This window comes from Arvicanthis niloticus, chromosome 5, assembly GCF_011762505.2.
Source record: "Arvicanthis niloticus isolate mArvNil1 chromosome 5, mArvNil1.pat.X, whole genome shotgun sequence".
Lineage (NCBI taxonomy): Eukaryota > Metazoa > Chordata > Mammalia > Rodentia > Muridae > Arvicanthis > Arvicanthis niloticus.
Window position 1 is genome coordinate 102,442,466 of NC_047662.1, and position 17,085 is coordinate 102,459,550.

The window sequence follows — 17,085 nt, forward strand, 5'->3', positions numbered from 1 at the left end:
TCAGTTTGTAGATCCAAGATCAGAACCACCAGGAGGTGGAATCCAGGTGGGAATGTTGAATAAAGTTCGGGCACCTGGATAATCCAGAGTACCTTACTGTCTTGCTGTAGCCTGATTCCAGAACGTCTGGCTGGATGTTGCTTTAAAGACCTTGTTCTCATCCTCCACAGCTGCTCTCCATCCTCTACTACTGCTCCCCATCCTCCACTGCTCCTCCCCATCCTCCACTGCTCCTCCCCATCCTCCACTGCTCCTCCCCATCCTCCACTGCTCCTCCCCATCCTCCACTGCTCCTCCCCATCCTCCACTGCTCCTCCCCTTCCTCCACTGCTCCTCCCCATCCTCCACTGCTCCTCCCCTTCCTCCACTGCTCCTCCCCTGCTCCTCCCCATCCTCCACTGCTCCTCCCCTTCCTCCACTGCTCCTCCCCATCCTCCACTGCTCCTCCCCATCCTCCACGACTGCTCTCCGTCCTCCACTGCTCCTCCCCATCCTCCACGGCTGCTCTCTGTCCTCCACTGCTTCTAATTGGAACATGTAACAAGGTTGAGGACCACCAGAGCAGCTGGATAACATTCAACTAGGAGGACTGTTGAGGCTGAACCCATCCCTTACTGCCACCTCCCCAGAGGTCCCAAAGACTGGGCCACTTCACCAGCTTCGGCTGCATCTTTTATTTCATATCATAGCCTCTGGAGTATCACTGTTTTCCAGCTTGAAGTTCCATGGCTTGAGTGCACCTCTGGGCTCAACATTTGCCATCCTTCATGATCTGAATGTCCTGTCTGGTTTTCCTGGAGTTGAAGATAAGAATGAGGCCATTAACTGTAGGAACTACAAAGGATGATTTAAAAAAACTATGCCCAGTCCATCTAGACTTCCTGCTGATCCCTTCCTCGAAATGTCCAGATGTAAAGCAGATTCAGGGATCTGAAAGTACACCCCCCTTCTATAAACTGACCCTCTTACATACACTCTGAGAACTTGCAGATTTCTGGGGTTTCAGCTACCACTGCTTGCTGATGACTGCCAAACCTCTGTCCTGTCCTTGCACCTATAGCGTAACCCCCCACCAAGATAAACCGGAGACCAACTGTCCGTAAACATCACTGACTCCCAAGGCTGCCTTAGAGCCCCCATCTGAGCAAGTGACACCACTAGCCATGCAAGGCCACGAATAACATGTACTTGGAACATGGAACCACATGGGCTAGGATCTCTTATTCAGGAGCCTGGGCAAAGGATTTCAACTTTAAGGCTTTCCTGAACTTTATGAGTTCAAGGCCTATGCAACTTAACCAGATCCTGTTTAAAAATAAAGGGTACAGATGTGGTTAGCCACACACATAGGAGATTCTCTGTTCAATCCCTAGTACTCAAACCAAACCATGAGTTTAAGATCAATCTGGGTCATAGCATGTTGGGCGATGGACTGTGAAAGGAAGCCTGGTAAGGTTGAACTAGGGATTGAAGCCCTGGGGACCCTGAAGGGACAGTAGGAGGGACAGGACAGAAGGGACAGGAGCTTTGCCTGCTCCCTGGCACCAGGCCCCTGACACATAGCCATAGTGCACGCACACCCCGCCCCCCTCCCCATGGAATTGTGGCCATCAGTCAGTCAGACAGGGGCAGCCCTCCAAACCCCTCCATATGTAGATGAGGCATTCCTAACATCTCAGACCAAGCCAATAGGAAGTACCTGCTGTCAAAACCCAACCCAAACTGTTTATAAGATCCTATCCAGAAGGAATAAAGGTGTGTAAGCATTGCTCCATCATCTGAGAGCATCTGTCACACAGAGTTGTAGCACTGCCTGGGAAGAGAATGCTCTCTTCATCACCAGAAGCTCCCTAGCCCTCTGCCAGCTCAGCTTGGCTAGGCTCAGGGCAGCCAGTACAACAGCAGCTGCCAGGGCACAGCACCAGAGCAGCAGCAGTAGCAGAGGTGGCAGAGGCACTTCCCCTCCCTGCTTGTGCCCTTTCCTCTTCACTTGAACCCTCCAGACAGGCAGGGCCAGAAATCTGGATAGTCTCTGGTACACAGACTGACAAAATAGCAAGACCCTGTTTCAGACAGAGGAAGAAAAGGGGAGAGGGGAGGGGAGGGGAGGGGAGGGGAGGGGAGGGGAGGGGAGGGGAGGGGAGGGGAGGGGAGGGGAGGGGAGGGGAGGGGAGGGGAGGGGAGGGGAAGTGCTCTCACCCTGCTCCTCTCATGCTTCACATCCAATTGTAGACTGAACCTGTCGATTCTACCCCTGCAAATATCTCCTAACGGTGAATTTTGGTACGACCCTTTTCAGAGCTAGGACCCTATCTTCTTATATTTCTTCCAATACAAATTTCCACATCTGCCTAGACAGCTTTGCACTTGCCAGAGATTTCTTCCTGATCTCACCAGGCTCTCAGTATGATTGATAATTTTACTGGTGAGGAAACTGAGACCAAGTAGGTGATCTAATTAATGTACCAAGGTTGCGGTCTAGCCTCTACTCATCTCATCACCTCTCACCCACTTCACATTCTACTATATTCAGCTTCCTGATTTCCCTAAGCAAAAACTAACTTTCCTTTATAGACCTTTCCAAATTCCCTTTCCCCTACTTGGAATTGTATTTCCTGCTTTTTTTCAAGCTGCTTCTACTTATGTAAAGGGTGAGCTTGGGTTTTACCTCCTCTGGACTTCCCTGGTCTTTCTCCCTCTCTGTTCCTGTGTGCTGCTCCAGGTCCTGAGCTGTGCTGCCATTGGCTGCTTGGCTTCCCTCCCTTAGCCTGACTCCAGGAGACTAGAGAGGCTCTCAGGGACTAGCTACAGTAAGTCCTCAATAAATAATAGTTGGCTAGAGGAATGAAAGATCAGATGAGATCATCTAGTCAGTCAGGGACAGAACAAGAAAAATATCTCAGGGCTTCTGCCCCCTCCCCTGGCTTCTATCAGTTTCTGGCTTTTGACCTGGGACGCCTCCCTATCCCCGTGCTTGCTTTGGGATGCATTTAGCTCATTCTGGTAGACAGATATCTAAGGACTCTTTTCTGGCCACGTCAGTGAGTGAAGGAAGATGAGGTCAGGCCCTGCTCCTTTCAGGCGAGCATGCACCAGAGAGAAGGCCATCCAAACATGTTGGATGGAAAGAAACTTACATTCGGGTCACGCAGAGGTGGCATTCATTTTCATATGTGAGCCCATCTGTGCCACAGATCAGGTTAGGTGTCCGGGGACAGTTTGGAAACTCGGCCATGTGCTCACAGATGGGCTGTGGAAAACAGAAGTAGTGGGGGGATTCAGAGGTAGTGGTCATGGGCCCAGGGGCTCTTGGAACATGAAACCAGCTACTCAGGACTCCATCATGTTTGCTTGTGTGTGTGCATATGGCTGGATGCATATAATAAGTTGGAGCCTATGTCTGTTGAGCCATGGTATATGACATCCTGTCTATGCTTATGTGTTTGTGTGGGCGGGTGTGTAAAAGAAGCTTGTGCCCAGAGCTCCCTGTTCACATACTTCTCAGTGGATGTATCTAGAAACTCTGCTCCTGGTCCAAATAGAAGCCCAGTAAACAGCCATTCATCATTCTTAGAAAGTGTCTCACTTTCTAAGCCTAGGGGCTCCTGAAATTACCAAGGCCAATATGGTCTTTATTGTGCACATGTGGGGGGGTATACATGTGTGCATATATATGCATGTATGCAGAGGCTATTGAACATTGGATGTGGTTCCTTAGGAACCATACATCTTGTTTTTCTCTGGACAGGTTCTCTCATGGTCTGGAACTCACCAAGGAGGCTAGGCCAGTTGTCCAGCAAGCCCCAGGGATGTTCCTATCTGTCTTAGTTAGGGTTTTACTGCTGTGAACAGACACCATTACCAAGGCAACTCTTATAAGGACAACATTTAATTGGGGATGGCTTATAGGTTCAGAGGTTCAGTCCATTATCATCAAGGCAGGAGCATGGCAGCATCCAGGCAGGCATGGTGCAGGAGGAGCTGAGAGTTCTACATCTTCTACAGCTGAAGGCTGTTACAGAATACTGACTTCCAGGCAGCTAGGATGAGGGTCTTAAAGCCCACATCCACAGATACACACCTACTCCAACAAGGCCACACCTACTCCAACAAGGCCACACCTCCAAATAGTGCCACTCCCTGGGCTATGCATACTCAAGCCACTACATTCCACTCCGTGGACCACATAGGCTTGATCAAACCTATGAGTCTATGGGGCCCATACCTAAGCATACCATAATGCAAAATACACATAGTCCACTTCCAAAGCCCCCATAGTCTAGAGCAGTCTCAACAATGTTAAAAGTCCAAAGTTCAAGGTCTCTTCTGAGATTCAACCAATCACTTAACTATAATCCCCAAAGCCAGACAGGAAACCAGCTGGGCAAACTCCAAACTGCATCTCCATGGCTGATGTCAAAGCAGTCTTCAGATCTCCACTTCTTTTTCGTCTTTGTTGACTGCAACAAATTTCTTTCTCCTGGGCTGGTTTCACCCCCTGTTAGGATCTTTCCTCATCGGATATTCCATGACTCTGGCATCTTGAACATCTTGGGGTGTTTAAGGCAACTTCAATAGCTACAGCTTCTTGTTTCAATGTCTGGGATCCATATATGATCTTCTGGGCTCCTCCGAAGGGCTTGGGTCACTTCTCCAGCTCTGCTCCCTATAGCACTCTAGGCTCTGGTTGACTCCATACCACTCACTGCAGCTGCTGTTCTTGGTGACCATCCCATGGTATGGACATCTCCAATGCACTAGGGTCTTCAACTACAACTGTGCTTCACTGATAGCCTCTCATAGGCTCTCTTCATAGTGCCAAGCCTCAACTTCTTTGTATGAACCCATCAGTCCTGGGCCATCAACTGCAACTGAGGCTGCACCTTCACCAATGGCCTTCCATGGCCTCTCACAGTGCCAAGCCTCAGCTGTTCTCCATGACCCCTTCATATTTTCAAAACCAATACCCCCTGGGTGACTCTTAAACATTACCAAGCACAACTGCAGCACAAGGTACAACCTGGGCTATCTCCGGAACACAGCTTCTCTGTGCTCTCAGAAAACACTAACCAGAAGATTTCACCTCAGTGATGCTGGTCTCTTCTTAATCACTATTAATTTCTTAGCTCCACCTAACTGGCATCAATTGTCCCAGGATTCTCCTCCTCTTGATTATAAAGCCATAGTCACATAGCTGAAGCTGTCAAAGTTCTGCTGCTTGCAGGAGCTGGAACATGCCTCTTGTTCTATTACATCAGCACCAGCTTTCTGTTTTCCAACTCCTTCACACTGCCTAGCTTGGCTTTCCTGAAACTTGCTCACAGATTGACCTTGAACTCAGAGATCTGAATGTCTGCGTCTCCTGAATTTGTGTAACACCACACCTAGATTTAAGCTGTTCTCTACTTGAAACTTGCTCTGTCCCAGGCTGGCCTTGAACTCAGAGATCTGCTTGCCTCAGTCTCCTGGGATTACAGACATGTACCACCAAGCTTGGAAACTTAGCTGGGTGGAATCTTGCCCCAAGGTCACCACTCCCTTAATTCAATTTAATATCCTTGAACACAGGATTCAGCTCGGTTTCACTTCCAGGTACCTCTTTAATACTCTAACCATATTTTTTATATTTTTCCTTTTTAAAGCTTGCTTGTTCAAAACAATCTTCAGGAGACTTAACCAGCGAACAAACTCTGTTAGATTTTTTTTGGGGGGGGGGGACTTCCTTTGTCAATTTAATTAATATAAATCTCTTTACACCTTAGCCTTGGGTAGATTTTTCAGACAAGGGCAAAAAGCAGCCACATTCTTCACCAAAATACCACACACACAAATAAAAAATCTCTAGGTCACATATTGTAATTCTTCTCCACTGAAACCTCTTTGGCCAGGTCTGCACAGCTCAAATCACTCTCGTAACAAAGTCTTCCGTATTCCTACTAGGATAGCCCATTAAGCCCCACTCATTCCAATGTTTCCAAATCCACATTCTTCCAAACAAAAGCATGGTCAGGGCTATCACAGCAATACCCCAGTCCCTCGTACCAACTTCTGTCTCAGTTAAGGTTTTACTGCTGTGAACAGACACCATGACCAAGGAAACTCTTATAAGGACAACTTTTAATTGGGGCTGGCTTACAGGTTCAGAGTTCAGTTCATTATCATCAAGGCAGGCATGGTGCAGGAGGAGCTGAGAGTTCTACATCTTCATCTGAAGGCTGCTGGGAGAACACAGATTTCTAGGCAGCTAGGATGAGAGTTTTAAAACCCAAACTCAGGGTGACACACAGGGCCACACCTCCAAATAGTGCCACTCCCTGGACTAGGCATGCTCAAACCACCACACTACCTATGCTTCACAAGCACCCGGGTTGAAAGGGTGCCAGAGGTCAAACTCAGGTCTTCACATTTGCAAGGCAAGCAGTTACTGACTAAGCTCTCCCAGCCCCTAGCATGGTCTTTCAGGTCTTTGTGGGGAGGCTAGAGAAATGCTGCAGGGCTTACAGCTTAATTAGTCTCCAACTGAAAGGTCTGGGTTGAACTGACTCAATACTGGGATTGGAGCCTGGATCAAAGAAAGGGTCAGGGGGCCGTGTCGGGGAGCAGTAGAAGCCCATGCTCTAGCATGGTAGTTCGAGGTTGTGAGCCCTCCCCGCAGTTGAAAGGTGGAAGGAGGAAGACGACAAGGTCAAGCTTATCTATCATCAACTACCTGAGAATCAGCCTCTGCCTCATGAGGCCTGTCTCAAAGAAACAGAACAATGTAAGTTCTGCACTCCTCAGACCACAGATCAGCCACTGAGGCTTTGTACACTGGGGTGAGCTATTTCCATTCTCAGAGCCTCAGCTTCCTCCTCAGTGAAAATGGAACCTAACTGTTCTTCTCACCAGGATTAGCTGGAGTCAGCATATAAAGTATCTGGTTTTTTGGAACCAAGTAAGTGAGGCTGGGTTTGGATGGACTAATCGATGTGTTTATAAAAAGATAAAGAGAGGGGGGGATATGTTCTATGGAGGTATGGTGAGGTATAGGGGAAGGGGATGCCTTGGTGGGCCCCTGCTGAGGCATCCCTTCCTCCTGAGGGACCAGCCACATGGTATAGCATAGAGTTTATTCAGGGCATGGGGAAGGGAGTTAAGAGGGTAGTAGAGGCAGAGAAAGGCAGAGAGAGAGACAAGTAGAGAAGTAGAGGCTGGCCACGAGCATGTGGAGAGAGAGGGGGTAAGGGATGAGAGGACCGAGCAAGAGCGATAGAGGAGCAAGAACAAGAGAGTGAGGAGGGGCAAGCAGCTCCTTTTATAGTGAGTCAGACATACCTGGCTGTTGCCAGGTAACTGTGGGGCGGAGCTTAGACAGAATGCTAACACTAATTAATAGGGAAGATCCTGTGGCTGCTGCTTGGACCTTGTCACTGGGAGTGTGAGACCCAAGGTGGAATCTGACAGGGCAGCTTGGTGTTTGCCCACTTAGAGTGAAGGGATGAAGGAGGAGAGGGGCTTGGTAAAGGCCGACCGACATCTACAGGGCCTTCACTGTGTTGGGGTGTGACCTCTTTGGCTGAAACCCTGTGGCCTGTCCTGTGCTACACAGAGCACAGCAGGTGAGGTGTCCTGCTCTGCTGGGTGATGGGTACCAATGAGAAAAGGACCTTGCAGAGCAGGATTGAGGCAGATCCTGCGGGCTGTCACCAGGCTTGGAGCTTGGGCCTGCTCAGTCTGGAGGAGGTATTCTGAGGAAAATGCAGTGCAAGAGGCTACCTTGACTACCTTGGGACCATTGAAGGTGTCAGCAGAAGGGTAGATGTCCTAGAGTGTATGAGAGGACTCCTGCAGAGTGATGTCCTTACCATTCTGGAGAAAACAAACTTCCCCGACACCAGCAGTTCTGGAGGACAAAAAGAACAAAGCAAGATGCTGTCAGCTCTGGCTTCCAGGTCAGAGTCTGGGGCCCCCTCCTGCTCTGGAGCACCTGGCCCAGGCACTGTCAATCTGGACTTCTCAAGGAAAGGTAGACAGATACAGATGGTGGGATTACCAGAAAGCTGACACTGTGTTGGGTTACATGAATAAAGACACAAAGTCTGGTATTAGGGGGTGACAGACCAACCTGCTTCTAACTACTCAGATCCAGTGGAAATTTTGTGTTTTGGCTAATAATAAATAAATAAATAAATAAATAATAATGAGGAGGAGGAGGAGGGGAGGGGGAGGGGAAGGGGAAGGAGAAGAAGGGGAAGAAGGGGAAGAAGGGGAAGAAGGGGAAGAAGGGGAAGAAGGGGAAGAAGGGGAAGAAGGGGAAGAAGGGGAAGAAGGGGAAGAAGGGGAAGAAGGGGAAGAAGGGGAAGAAGGGAAAGGGGAAGGGGAAGAAGGGGAAGGGGAAGAAGGGGAAGGGGAAGGGGAAGAAGGGGAAGGGGAAGGGAAAGGGGAAGAAGGGGAAGGGGGGAAAGGGAAGAAGGGAAAGGGGGAAGGGAAAGGGGAAGAAGGGGAAGGGGAAGGAGAAGAAGGAGAAGGAGGAGAGGGAGAAGGAGAAGGAGAAGGAGGAGGAGAAGGAGGAGAAAAGGAGAAGGAGAAGGAAGGAGGAGGAAGGAGGAGGAGGAGGAGAAGGAAGGAGGAGGAAGGAGGAGAAAAGGAGGAGGAGAAGGAAGGAGGAGGAAGGAGGAGGAGGAGAAGGAGAGAGAAGGAGGAGGAGGAAGAAGGAAGAAGGAAGAAGGAAGAAAGAAGAAGAGGAAGAGGAAGAGGAAGAGGAAGAGGAAGAGGAAAGAAGTCAGTAGTTAGTGTATGCCGGAGACTGCAAATATGTGTCTTTGGGTAGTCTCTATACCTCTCAAACAGAGGTACCTACCCAAACAGAAGGAAGAATGGAGGTAGTAAATGTATCTGCTAGCCAGAGTCCAGCACAGGCCTAAGGTACCAGCCCCGGCTGTTGGGAGTGCTAGCTGTTCACATTCAGTCCCTTCCTGGGAATTAACCTTGGGGAGTGGAGCTGCAGTGGGATGGTTACAAGACCCAGCCCTTGTGTCTCTGGAACATGCTGAGGTGCCCTGCAGCTCCCCGCAGGGCCACCTGACACATGGTCACACTCAGCCAACTCCCTCACTCTGGGAAGGTAGTATTCCCACACTACTCCATAATGCAAGCAGGCTCAGGTCTGCCTGCTGGAATGCTTGGCTGACCTGTGAAAGGCTCAGAGAGCTGGAATGACATGGTTAGATGAGGCAGAGCTAGAACTTACACACAGGTCTGCCATCCCAAGTCCAACTCCCCCCACACACAGATACTGCCTGGAGGCTTTACTGGGCCTCTTACAGGATGAAAGTAAAGCTGTGTGACCACGGGCCTGGAGGGTGGGCGAGAGAACCTGAACTGTGTCTAAGGCCCAGGTGTGAGGAAGGGTGGCTGTGAAGCTGGGGGAAAGGATGGATGCTTCCGGATGCCTCTGCAGGGCTGTCCAAAGCCTGATGGAGAGATGAGCTTGTTCCACCTCATGTAGAGGAGCCCGGCAGTGCGAGAGGCTGAGCAGAAAGCTGTGTCATTGTCAAGGGAGCTGCCTCTAGCATTAGCGTCCACATCTACTGCAAGCTTAGCTGGGTTGACCTTTTCTTGGAGGTTTCCCAGGCAGAGAGAAAAAAAAGGAACTAAAAAATGTCACTCTGCCATCTTTGCAACGGGAGATCAAAATGTAAATCTAACCTTGTCACTACATACGCTTAAAAAGTAAAATCTTTTGAAAAGATAAAACACAGTAACAGCAACAATGGAAGCACCCAGTACACACAATGAAACTAAACTGCAAAAAATATTTAGCTGAGCAAAGGAAGCAGACACAAAAGGCTCAGTGGAGTGAGATTCCATTCGTGCCACTTCTAGAACAGACCTGCCAGTAAAGTGTGATAGAGAGAAGGCAGATCAGTGTGGTGTGTTTGTGTGTGAGGTGTGTGTGTGTGTGTGGTGTGTGCATGAGGTGTATGTGTGTGTGAGGTGTGTGTGTGTGAGGTGTGTGTGTGCATGTGCCTCTAAGCACTGAACATTACTGCTGCCTCTGAGACAGGGACAGTCCAGGATGGACCAACAAGAAATAAATTTCTGGAAGGGTGGAAACATTCTGTGTCTTATGTATCTTGTTTGTTGTTGTTAAGACAAGGTGTTGCTGTGTATCCTCGGCTGCCTTAGAACTTGCTATATGTAGATCAGGCTAGCCTCAAACACATGAAGATTAAGCTGCTTCTGGCTCAAGTTTTGGGATCGCAAGAGTGTACCACCTTGAACAGCTGGGTTCTGTATCTTATTCGTATATTTTATGTGTATAAGTGCTCTGTCTTCGTGCACATAAAATATATGAATATACACATAAAATATATGAACGGACTGAAGGAATCTGGTCCCATTACAGATGGTTGTGAGCCACCATGTGGTTCCTGGGAACTGAACTCAGGATCTCCGGAAGAATAGTCAAGTGCTCTTAACCACTGAGCCATCACACCAGTTCCCAAGTTCTGTATCTTGATAGAAGTTTGGAACATAGAGGTGTGTGCATTGTTACAGCTCACCCATAAGACGTACTGAGTAGGAAAACCATGTGTTCCATGGTCTGTAACTATTAGGAGAAAAGCATTTACAAAGGCTGAGTGAGTGTGTTGGTGGAGGCCTATACTCCTAGCTTTTGGGGGGTTGAGGCAGAAAGATCAAAAGTCCTAGGAGAGACCCAGCTATAGAGCAGATCAAAAATGTCAAACATTTAAAAGGCAGAAAGCCCTTCTCTGGCTCCCATCACTGTTCCTCAGCTCCCTCTGGACCAGCACTCCACAGTCACATGTTCAGGGCCTGTGTGAACTGACCCCCCAGCCTTGCTCCTGGGGCTTGCTATCTAATATAATCCTCAATGACCCTAGGACCCAAGGGTCCCTCACTGCTCACTGTCCTGAAGCAGAGGCTTTTCTGATTCATACAGACCTGCTGCCTGAGATGCCCCACCCCAGTCTCCTCCTATGAAGTGACAGCATCCTCTCAAGGCTTAGAAACTTTCCCTACTGTCCCCCCACAGTTCCTTGAGAAGACCTGGATTTGAGCTTTGTCACAAAGCCAAATGTTGCCCCACTCACTGAGTCACCCCTGCCTCCCTAGGAACCCTTCTTCATTCAGCCAAGGCTGGAATCTAAAATGTGTACAGGGACCTTCAAGGCAGGCTGCTTAGTGTCCCACTTCCTCATCACCCAGCTCCGAGCGGTGACCGGCATGAGATAGTGGGCCCGGACTCTGGTTCTGAGGCCCTGTGCACACTGCTTTATAATGTGACTATCATCTAGCTCGTCCCAGTGGGCCTCTCTGCTTCCCTGTTCTGTTGATTATCAACATAGAAGCTAGAGCCTTCGCTAAAGGTTTAACTCCATCCCAAACCTGACACTGGCTCTCACTTCACTCTGAGGAAAAGGTTCTCACATTGACTCCCAAGACTTTGCCTAGCATAGCTCTCAGCTGCCTCTCCCCTCACCTCTCCACTCCTGCCCTTCTCCTCCTCTCCTCTCTTCTCTTCTCACTCTGTACCATGCCCTTCACCGCCCCCCATCCACACAGCACCTCAAACACTCAAACATGCTTCTACCTCAGGGCCCTTGTATCGGCTGGTTCCTCTGCCAGAACATTCTTGTCCAAAATACCTTCACCCCCTCACCTTCTTCAAGGTCTCCTCAAACCTGAATCTCTCTAAGGCCTCCCCTGATTTAACACTGCAGTTCCCTCCCAATCTCCATCTCCAAGCTCCATATTTTTCTTAGCCTTTGTCGTATTCTTGTATACTGTTCATTGCCTATCCCCGCACCCACCCTTTTCCCACTAAGCTTAAGATCTGTTGGGACGGTGCTTTTTTGTTCTGCTCCTTTCTGTGTTAAAGGACAAGAAAAGTATCTGACGGCAGCTGTGAGATGCTCGGGGCCTTGAGGAAGTCCACCTCTGGTGTGTGTGTCTAACCACCCAAGGCTCCCACTCTATGCTTAAGTGGTTGTCTTGGGTTCCCTACTCTACTTTGTCAAAACAGAACAGGGCCCTGAGGGCCAAGGACAAGTCTCTTAGCACTCACTTCTCCATAGTCAACCTGGGGCCTGACTGTTCCTTCTGTCTCCTCAGCCACCAGTCCATAATTGCTCAATGCAGCTTCAAACTGAAACGGCATCCTACGTCACAGTTCCAAGGGATGAGGACTTGGCAGTTCTGGTCCAGAGTCAGGACTGAACCCATCTCTGTTCTCCCGGTGTTTTGCCTACTATAGCAGGATGAATGCAGAAGGAAGAGCTATGCAGAAAACCCAGGCCTCCCAGGAAGCTCCAGGCCTTGCCTCTGCCCCCACATCCAAGCTTCAGAGAGACCAAGTTCTGCCCACTCACCCCTGTCCATGGCAAGGAGGGGAACCAAGGTCAGGGTGACCAACCACAGATTCATAGCCATGCTGCTTGTGAGCTGTGTGACCGCAGCCAAGTGTGGGCTGGACTAACAGTGAGGTTGGGACCTATTTATTGTGCTGATCCCCACCCCTATCTTATCTGTGACCAGTTGGCAGCCACAGTGTCACCCCAAGTTAATCTCTTCATCCTGACACCTGGGAAGGGCTTGCTCAAGGCTCAAGGCTGGCTTTGAGGTGATACGACGACGCTGGGCCCTGGGGCGAGCTAGGACTAGCAGGTGTCCAGAGCGAGCAAAGGGTTGGACAGGTTGCAAAGCCGACTCTATGTGTCCATTAAAGCAAGAAGTGGGAGGGAGAGGAAGCAGAGAGAAACACAAAACAGAGCGGAGATGACAGCAGGGAATGAAGGGGGGGCGGCAGGAGGCAGGGAGAGGGAAAGAGAGTCGTGGGCGTCTCTGCCAAATCCGTGAGAAGCCACAGTCCTTATTTGGACCTCACATGAGTGTTTATTTAGTTCTGGTGCTGAGGATTGAGTTTGTGTCTCAGGAGTGCTGGCCAAATGCTTTTCTGCTGATACATCCCCAGACCCCTTTCTACTTATGGAGGCAAGATCCCACTTAGCTGCAAACTCTGTCCTCGAACTTAACTCTGTGGGCAGGCAGTCCTTGAATTTGGATTTTCTGCCTCATTTTTTCTAAGCAGTCCAACTAGGCCTGCCCAACTCGGACTCAGTTTACACATATACAACACAAAGATGATAGTTCTGGCTCGACTTCCATCCTAGGGCTGTGCCGGGGACAGTGGTGGGTTTGCACATGTATGAGTGCAGATGCCTGTGGAGCTCAGAAGAAGGCAGCAGATCTTTGGGAGTTACAGATGACTGAGTCATCTCCTATGGGTGCTGGGAACTAAAGGTGGATCCTCTGCAAGAGCAGTATATGCTCTTAACTGATGAGCCTGTCACCTCTGCTTCCCTTTTTGATACCATGAAGTGGAGACAACTGACTGACAATATATATATATATATATATATATATATATATATATATATATATAATATATTATATATACTATATATTGATTACATAATCAATATATATTAATTATTATATAATCGATATATATTGATTATATAATCAATATATAGTATATAATATATAATATATAATATATATACACATATATGTATACACACACACACACACACACACACACACACACACACATATATATATATATATATATATATATATATATATATATATATATATTTATACCATATAGGGACTAAAGAGATGGCTCAGTGTTAAGAATACTTAATGCTCTTTCAGAGAACCCAGGTTTGGTTCCAAGCACCCACATGATGACTTACAACCATCAGTAACTCTAGTTCCAGGGGATCTGAAGCCCTCCCTCTTCTGACTTTGTCGGACACCAGGCACGTACATAGTATACATGCATATTTGTAGGCAAAACATTCAAACACATAAAATAAATCTAAGACAAAACAAAACAAGACAGAATACTCTATGGCTTAGCCCCATACCCTGTAACCTCCTCTCAACAGAACATAGTAAGATGCTGAACTAGCCATGGTGGCAAATACCTGCCATCTCGGTGCTTATGAGACTGAGGTAGGATGATTGCTGCCAGGTGTTCAAGGCCAGCCTGAATGACAATTAAGAATCAAAAGTAATGTTGAAGTGGCTCAACAGATAAACAAACCTGTAGTACAATCCTGAGAAGCTGAGTTCAACACCCAGGAATCACATAAAGGTAGGAGAGAGCAGACTTACAAAGTTGTCCTCTGACCTACCAGTACCCCCCCCCCCACATACACACCATGCACGTACACGCAATAATAAATAAATAAATGCTAAAACCCAGTCCTTTAGAAAAGGGAAAATGTCACGCTTTTCAGGTCCTGTGTCCATTTGCATTTCCACAGGATTTAGACAAGATTCCTTTCAAGAAAAGGGCTGGAGAGATGACTCAGCAGTCAAGAGCACTGACTGCTCTTCCAGAAGTCTTCAGCTCAACTCCCAGCAACCACATGGTGGCTCACAACCATCTATAATGGGATCTGCTGCCCTCTTCTGGTGTGTCTGAAGAGAGCAACGGTGAATACATAAAATAAATAAATCTTTAAAAAAAATGAAAAAAAAAAAAACCAACAAAAATCCTTTAAAAATATTTTTTTAAAAATCAATTTATTTATAAAAAAAAGAAAGAAAAGCATAATGAATCAACAGGCAGATTCTTTGGATGTCATCAGGCAGTGAGGCAGACACCTCTCCAGCCACAGACTGTGGCAGAGCTCTGCCTGAGGTACCCCTGAGGTAGGTAGCAGACACCTTCGACTGCTGAGCCAAGCAAATACTTAGTGATGGTTTTCTGTTGTAAAGCAAGATAGAGGGAAACTCAAAACACTCCTTGGAGTCCGTGTGTCCATCTTCTACTCAGGTCCTCCCTCGGCAGCTCCAACCACCCCTCCCCCTCCAAAGCCATTGGTCCTGCAGCGATGGAGGAAGCTCACTGCTTACCACTTTATCACTAGCAGGCTTTGAACAGAGCTCTTTTTTTTTTAATTATTTATTTATTGTATATACAGTGTTCTGCCAGCATGCATGCTTGCAAGCCAGAAGAGGGCATCAGATGTCATTACAGATAGTTGTGAGCCACCATGTGGAATTGAACTCAGGATTTCTGGAAGAGCAGCTGGTTCTCTTAACCTCTGAGCCATCTCTCCAGCCTCTGAACAGAACTCTTTACCCAAGAGATCTGTTGTCCCATGAGGGTCCCAGCTTTGACTCTGGCCTTCTAAGCTGCAGAAATACCCATGATTAGTCATGTCCCTTGCTGGCCCCTTGCACACAGTGAGGCTTTGGGGGAAGCTCTTCGTTGCTTGTCTGATTCCTTCCCCGTCTGTCATTGTCTCACATCAAAGTGAGAAAGGGACAGAGAGACACCAGAATTTGTCTCTTCCCTCATTGTGAACTCCAGACCTCTGTCAACCTGGTCGAAATACCTACCAGTGGCTCTACTTGCTTCAAGGAAGCAGGAATCTTGAACTATGCATCCTTCAAAGTACAGAGGGCAGCTCACGTCATGCCAAGTCCTCCACCACATTCAGCACCACCAACTCCTCAGGTTAACTTGTGAGTATGCCCTGAAGATGTTCATAAATCTGAGAAATAGCTTGAGCTGGGGAGATGTTCAGCGAGCAGTTAAGGGCAGGTATGGCTCTTGCCTTGTAACTCAGTCTCCAGGGAATCTGTCACCCTCTTCTGGCCTCTGAAGGCTCTACACTCACACACAAATACTGCCCTCCATACTCATGATTAAAAATAAAATCTTAAAGAAAAAAAGATAGGCTTGATAATACAGGCCACTAGTAGATAACTCCCAGAAGGCTATGAGGGCCATGGAGAGGAGAATGTGAGACGGACTAGGTAGAGCCGACATGACACCAGGGAAGGAACTGAGCAGGGATCTCTAGAAGGAGAAAGGTCAAGGCCTACACAGGCGCTGGTTCCACAGTTAGAATAGAGATGCCTAAATCTGGGCACCAGCAGGGTCACTGGCCATTTCTTTGCTTGCCCTATTGGGGTAAAGGCCAGGACATGTGTTTTGGCCAGGCCAATACTCCTATCCTCACCAGGGGCCCCCCTGCCATCTGCTCAGCTTGGGGCAGGGCTAGAGCTCTTCCAGGAACACTGCCACTCGTCAATGACAGCAGCAGCTCATCCATGACGTCTGATTCACAATTTCAGTTCATAGATGAAGGGAATAGGATCTTGTTTGGCTTGGGATGGATTAACTGAGCTCAAGCAGGCTTTGGGCCTGCCAGATGGCATGGTCAACATGGCCAGCTTGTCTCTAGACCACTTTCTCTGGCCCCAGCCCATATCCTGCTCCACCCTTCCTGAAGTCTAAAGTGTCCTCCCCCACCCATGTACCTGCTGTGACACCCAGTGGGTGTTAGCACCCACTCTAACTAAGGAGGCCCAGTCCAAACCCACGAAGCCCCACAGCCTGGCTTCTCAAGACACCTGACTCTGAAACTCACTGCCCCCAGTCTGCTTGGTCTGTCCGCAGGCTCTCTACACAGGAAGGATGGATGCCACTCACTTGTGTGAGATTTGAGTCCAAATGGATTTTCTTAGCTTGCTGTTGGCAGGGATTTGTAAGCATGTGCCTCCAAGCTTGCTTTATGTGTAGTTGGGAATACAGCACAGGACTCGGGGCAGGCAAGGTGAGCCACCGAACCACATACCGGAGGAGAGTTTTTAAAAAAGAGACCCCCATCAAGTCTAGCTTGGCAAATTAAGGTGGGAATTGTGTTATTTACAGGAGTACCACAAATTCCCACCCCTGTTAGTGTTTAGACCTCTGACATACTTTAGCATTTCTAACTGGGGCAGGATGGAATGGTAGTTGGAATCCTAGTGGAGAGTCTTGTGTCAGGGGAGCCCTGTGCCCCACCTCTCCAATAGGGAATGTTAGCATTCTTATCACCATAGACTTAGCTGCTGCATAGTTCTCTCTTGTTATCATCCAAGGAGGATTTAACAGACTGAGGTCATCCCTCCACAGGTACACCCCATCCTGCCACACAGAAGACAGGTTGAGCACCTACTATGTGGCACACCAATCATGTGCCACCTCCCAGCCTAGTGGTTCTCAACCTTCCT

The 17,085-nt window shown here is 48.4% G+C and overlaps 1 protein-coding gene across 1 annotated transcript; it reads right to left on the reverse strand.

The window, feature by feature from the left end:
- Positions 1–659: 659 nt before the first annotated feature.
- Spink4 (serine peptidase inhibitor Kazal type 4) lies at positions 660–12,468 on the reverse strand. Its single transcript, XM_034503820.2, has 4 exons — positions 12,375–12,468; positions 7,845–7,882; positions 3,138–3,250; positions 660–794 (listed from the first exon to the last, which is right to left on the reverse strand). The coding sequence occupies exons 1-4, from the start codon at positions 12,433–12,435 to the stop codon at positions 749–751; spliced, it is 258 nt and encodes an 85-aa protein (XP_034359711.1). The 5' UTR covers positions 12,436–12,468; the 3' UTR covers positions 660–748.
- Between the last annotated feature and the right edge of the window lie 4,617 nt (positions 12,469–17,085).

Bases quoted from the DNA above. Each gene is read 5' to 3' on its own strand.
- Spink4 (XM_034503820.2), bottom strand. From the start codon at position 12,435: ATGGCTATGAATCTGTGGTTGGTCACCCTGACCTTGGTTCCCCTCCTT. The intron at 7,883-12,374 runs GTGAGTGGGCAG...TTTGTCCTCCAG, and splicing joins CCTCCTTGCCATGGACAGGG to AACTGCTGGTGTCGGGGAAG. The intron at 3,251-7,844 runs GTAAGGACATCA...TGTTTTCCACAG, and splicing joins AGTTTGTTTTCTCCAGAATG to CCCATCTGTGAGCACATGGC.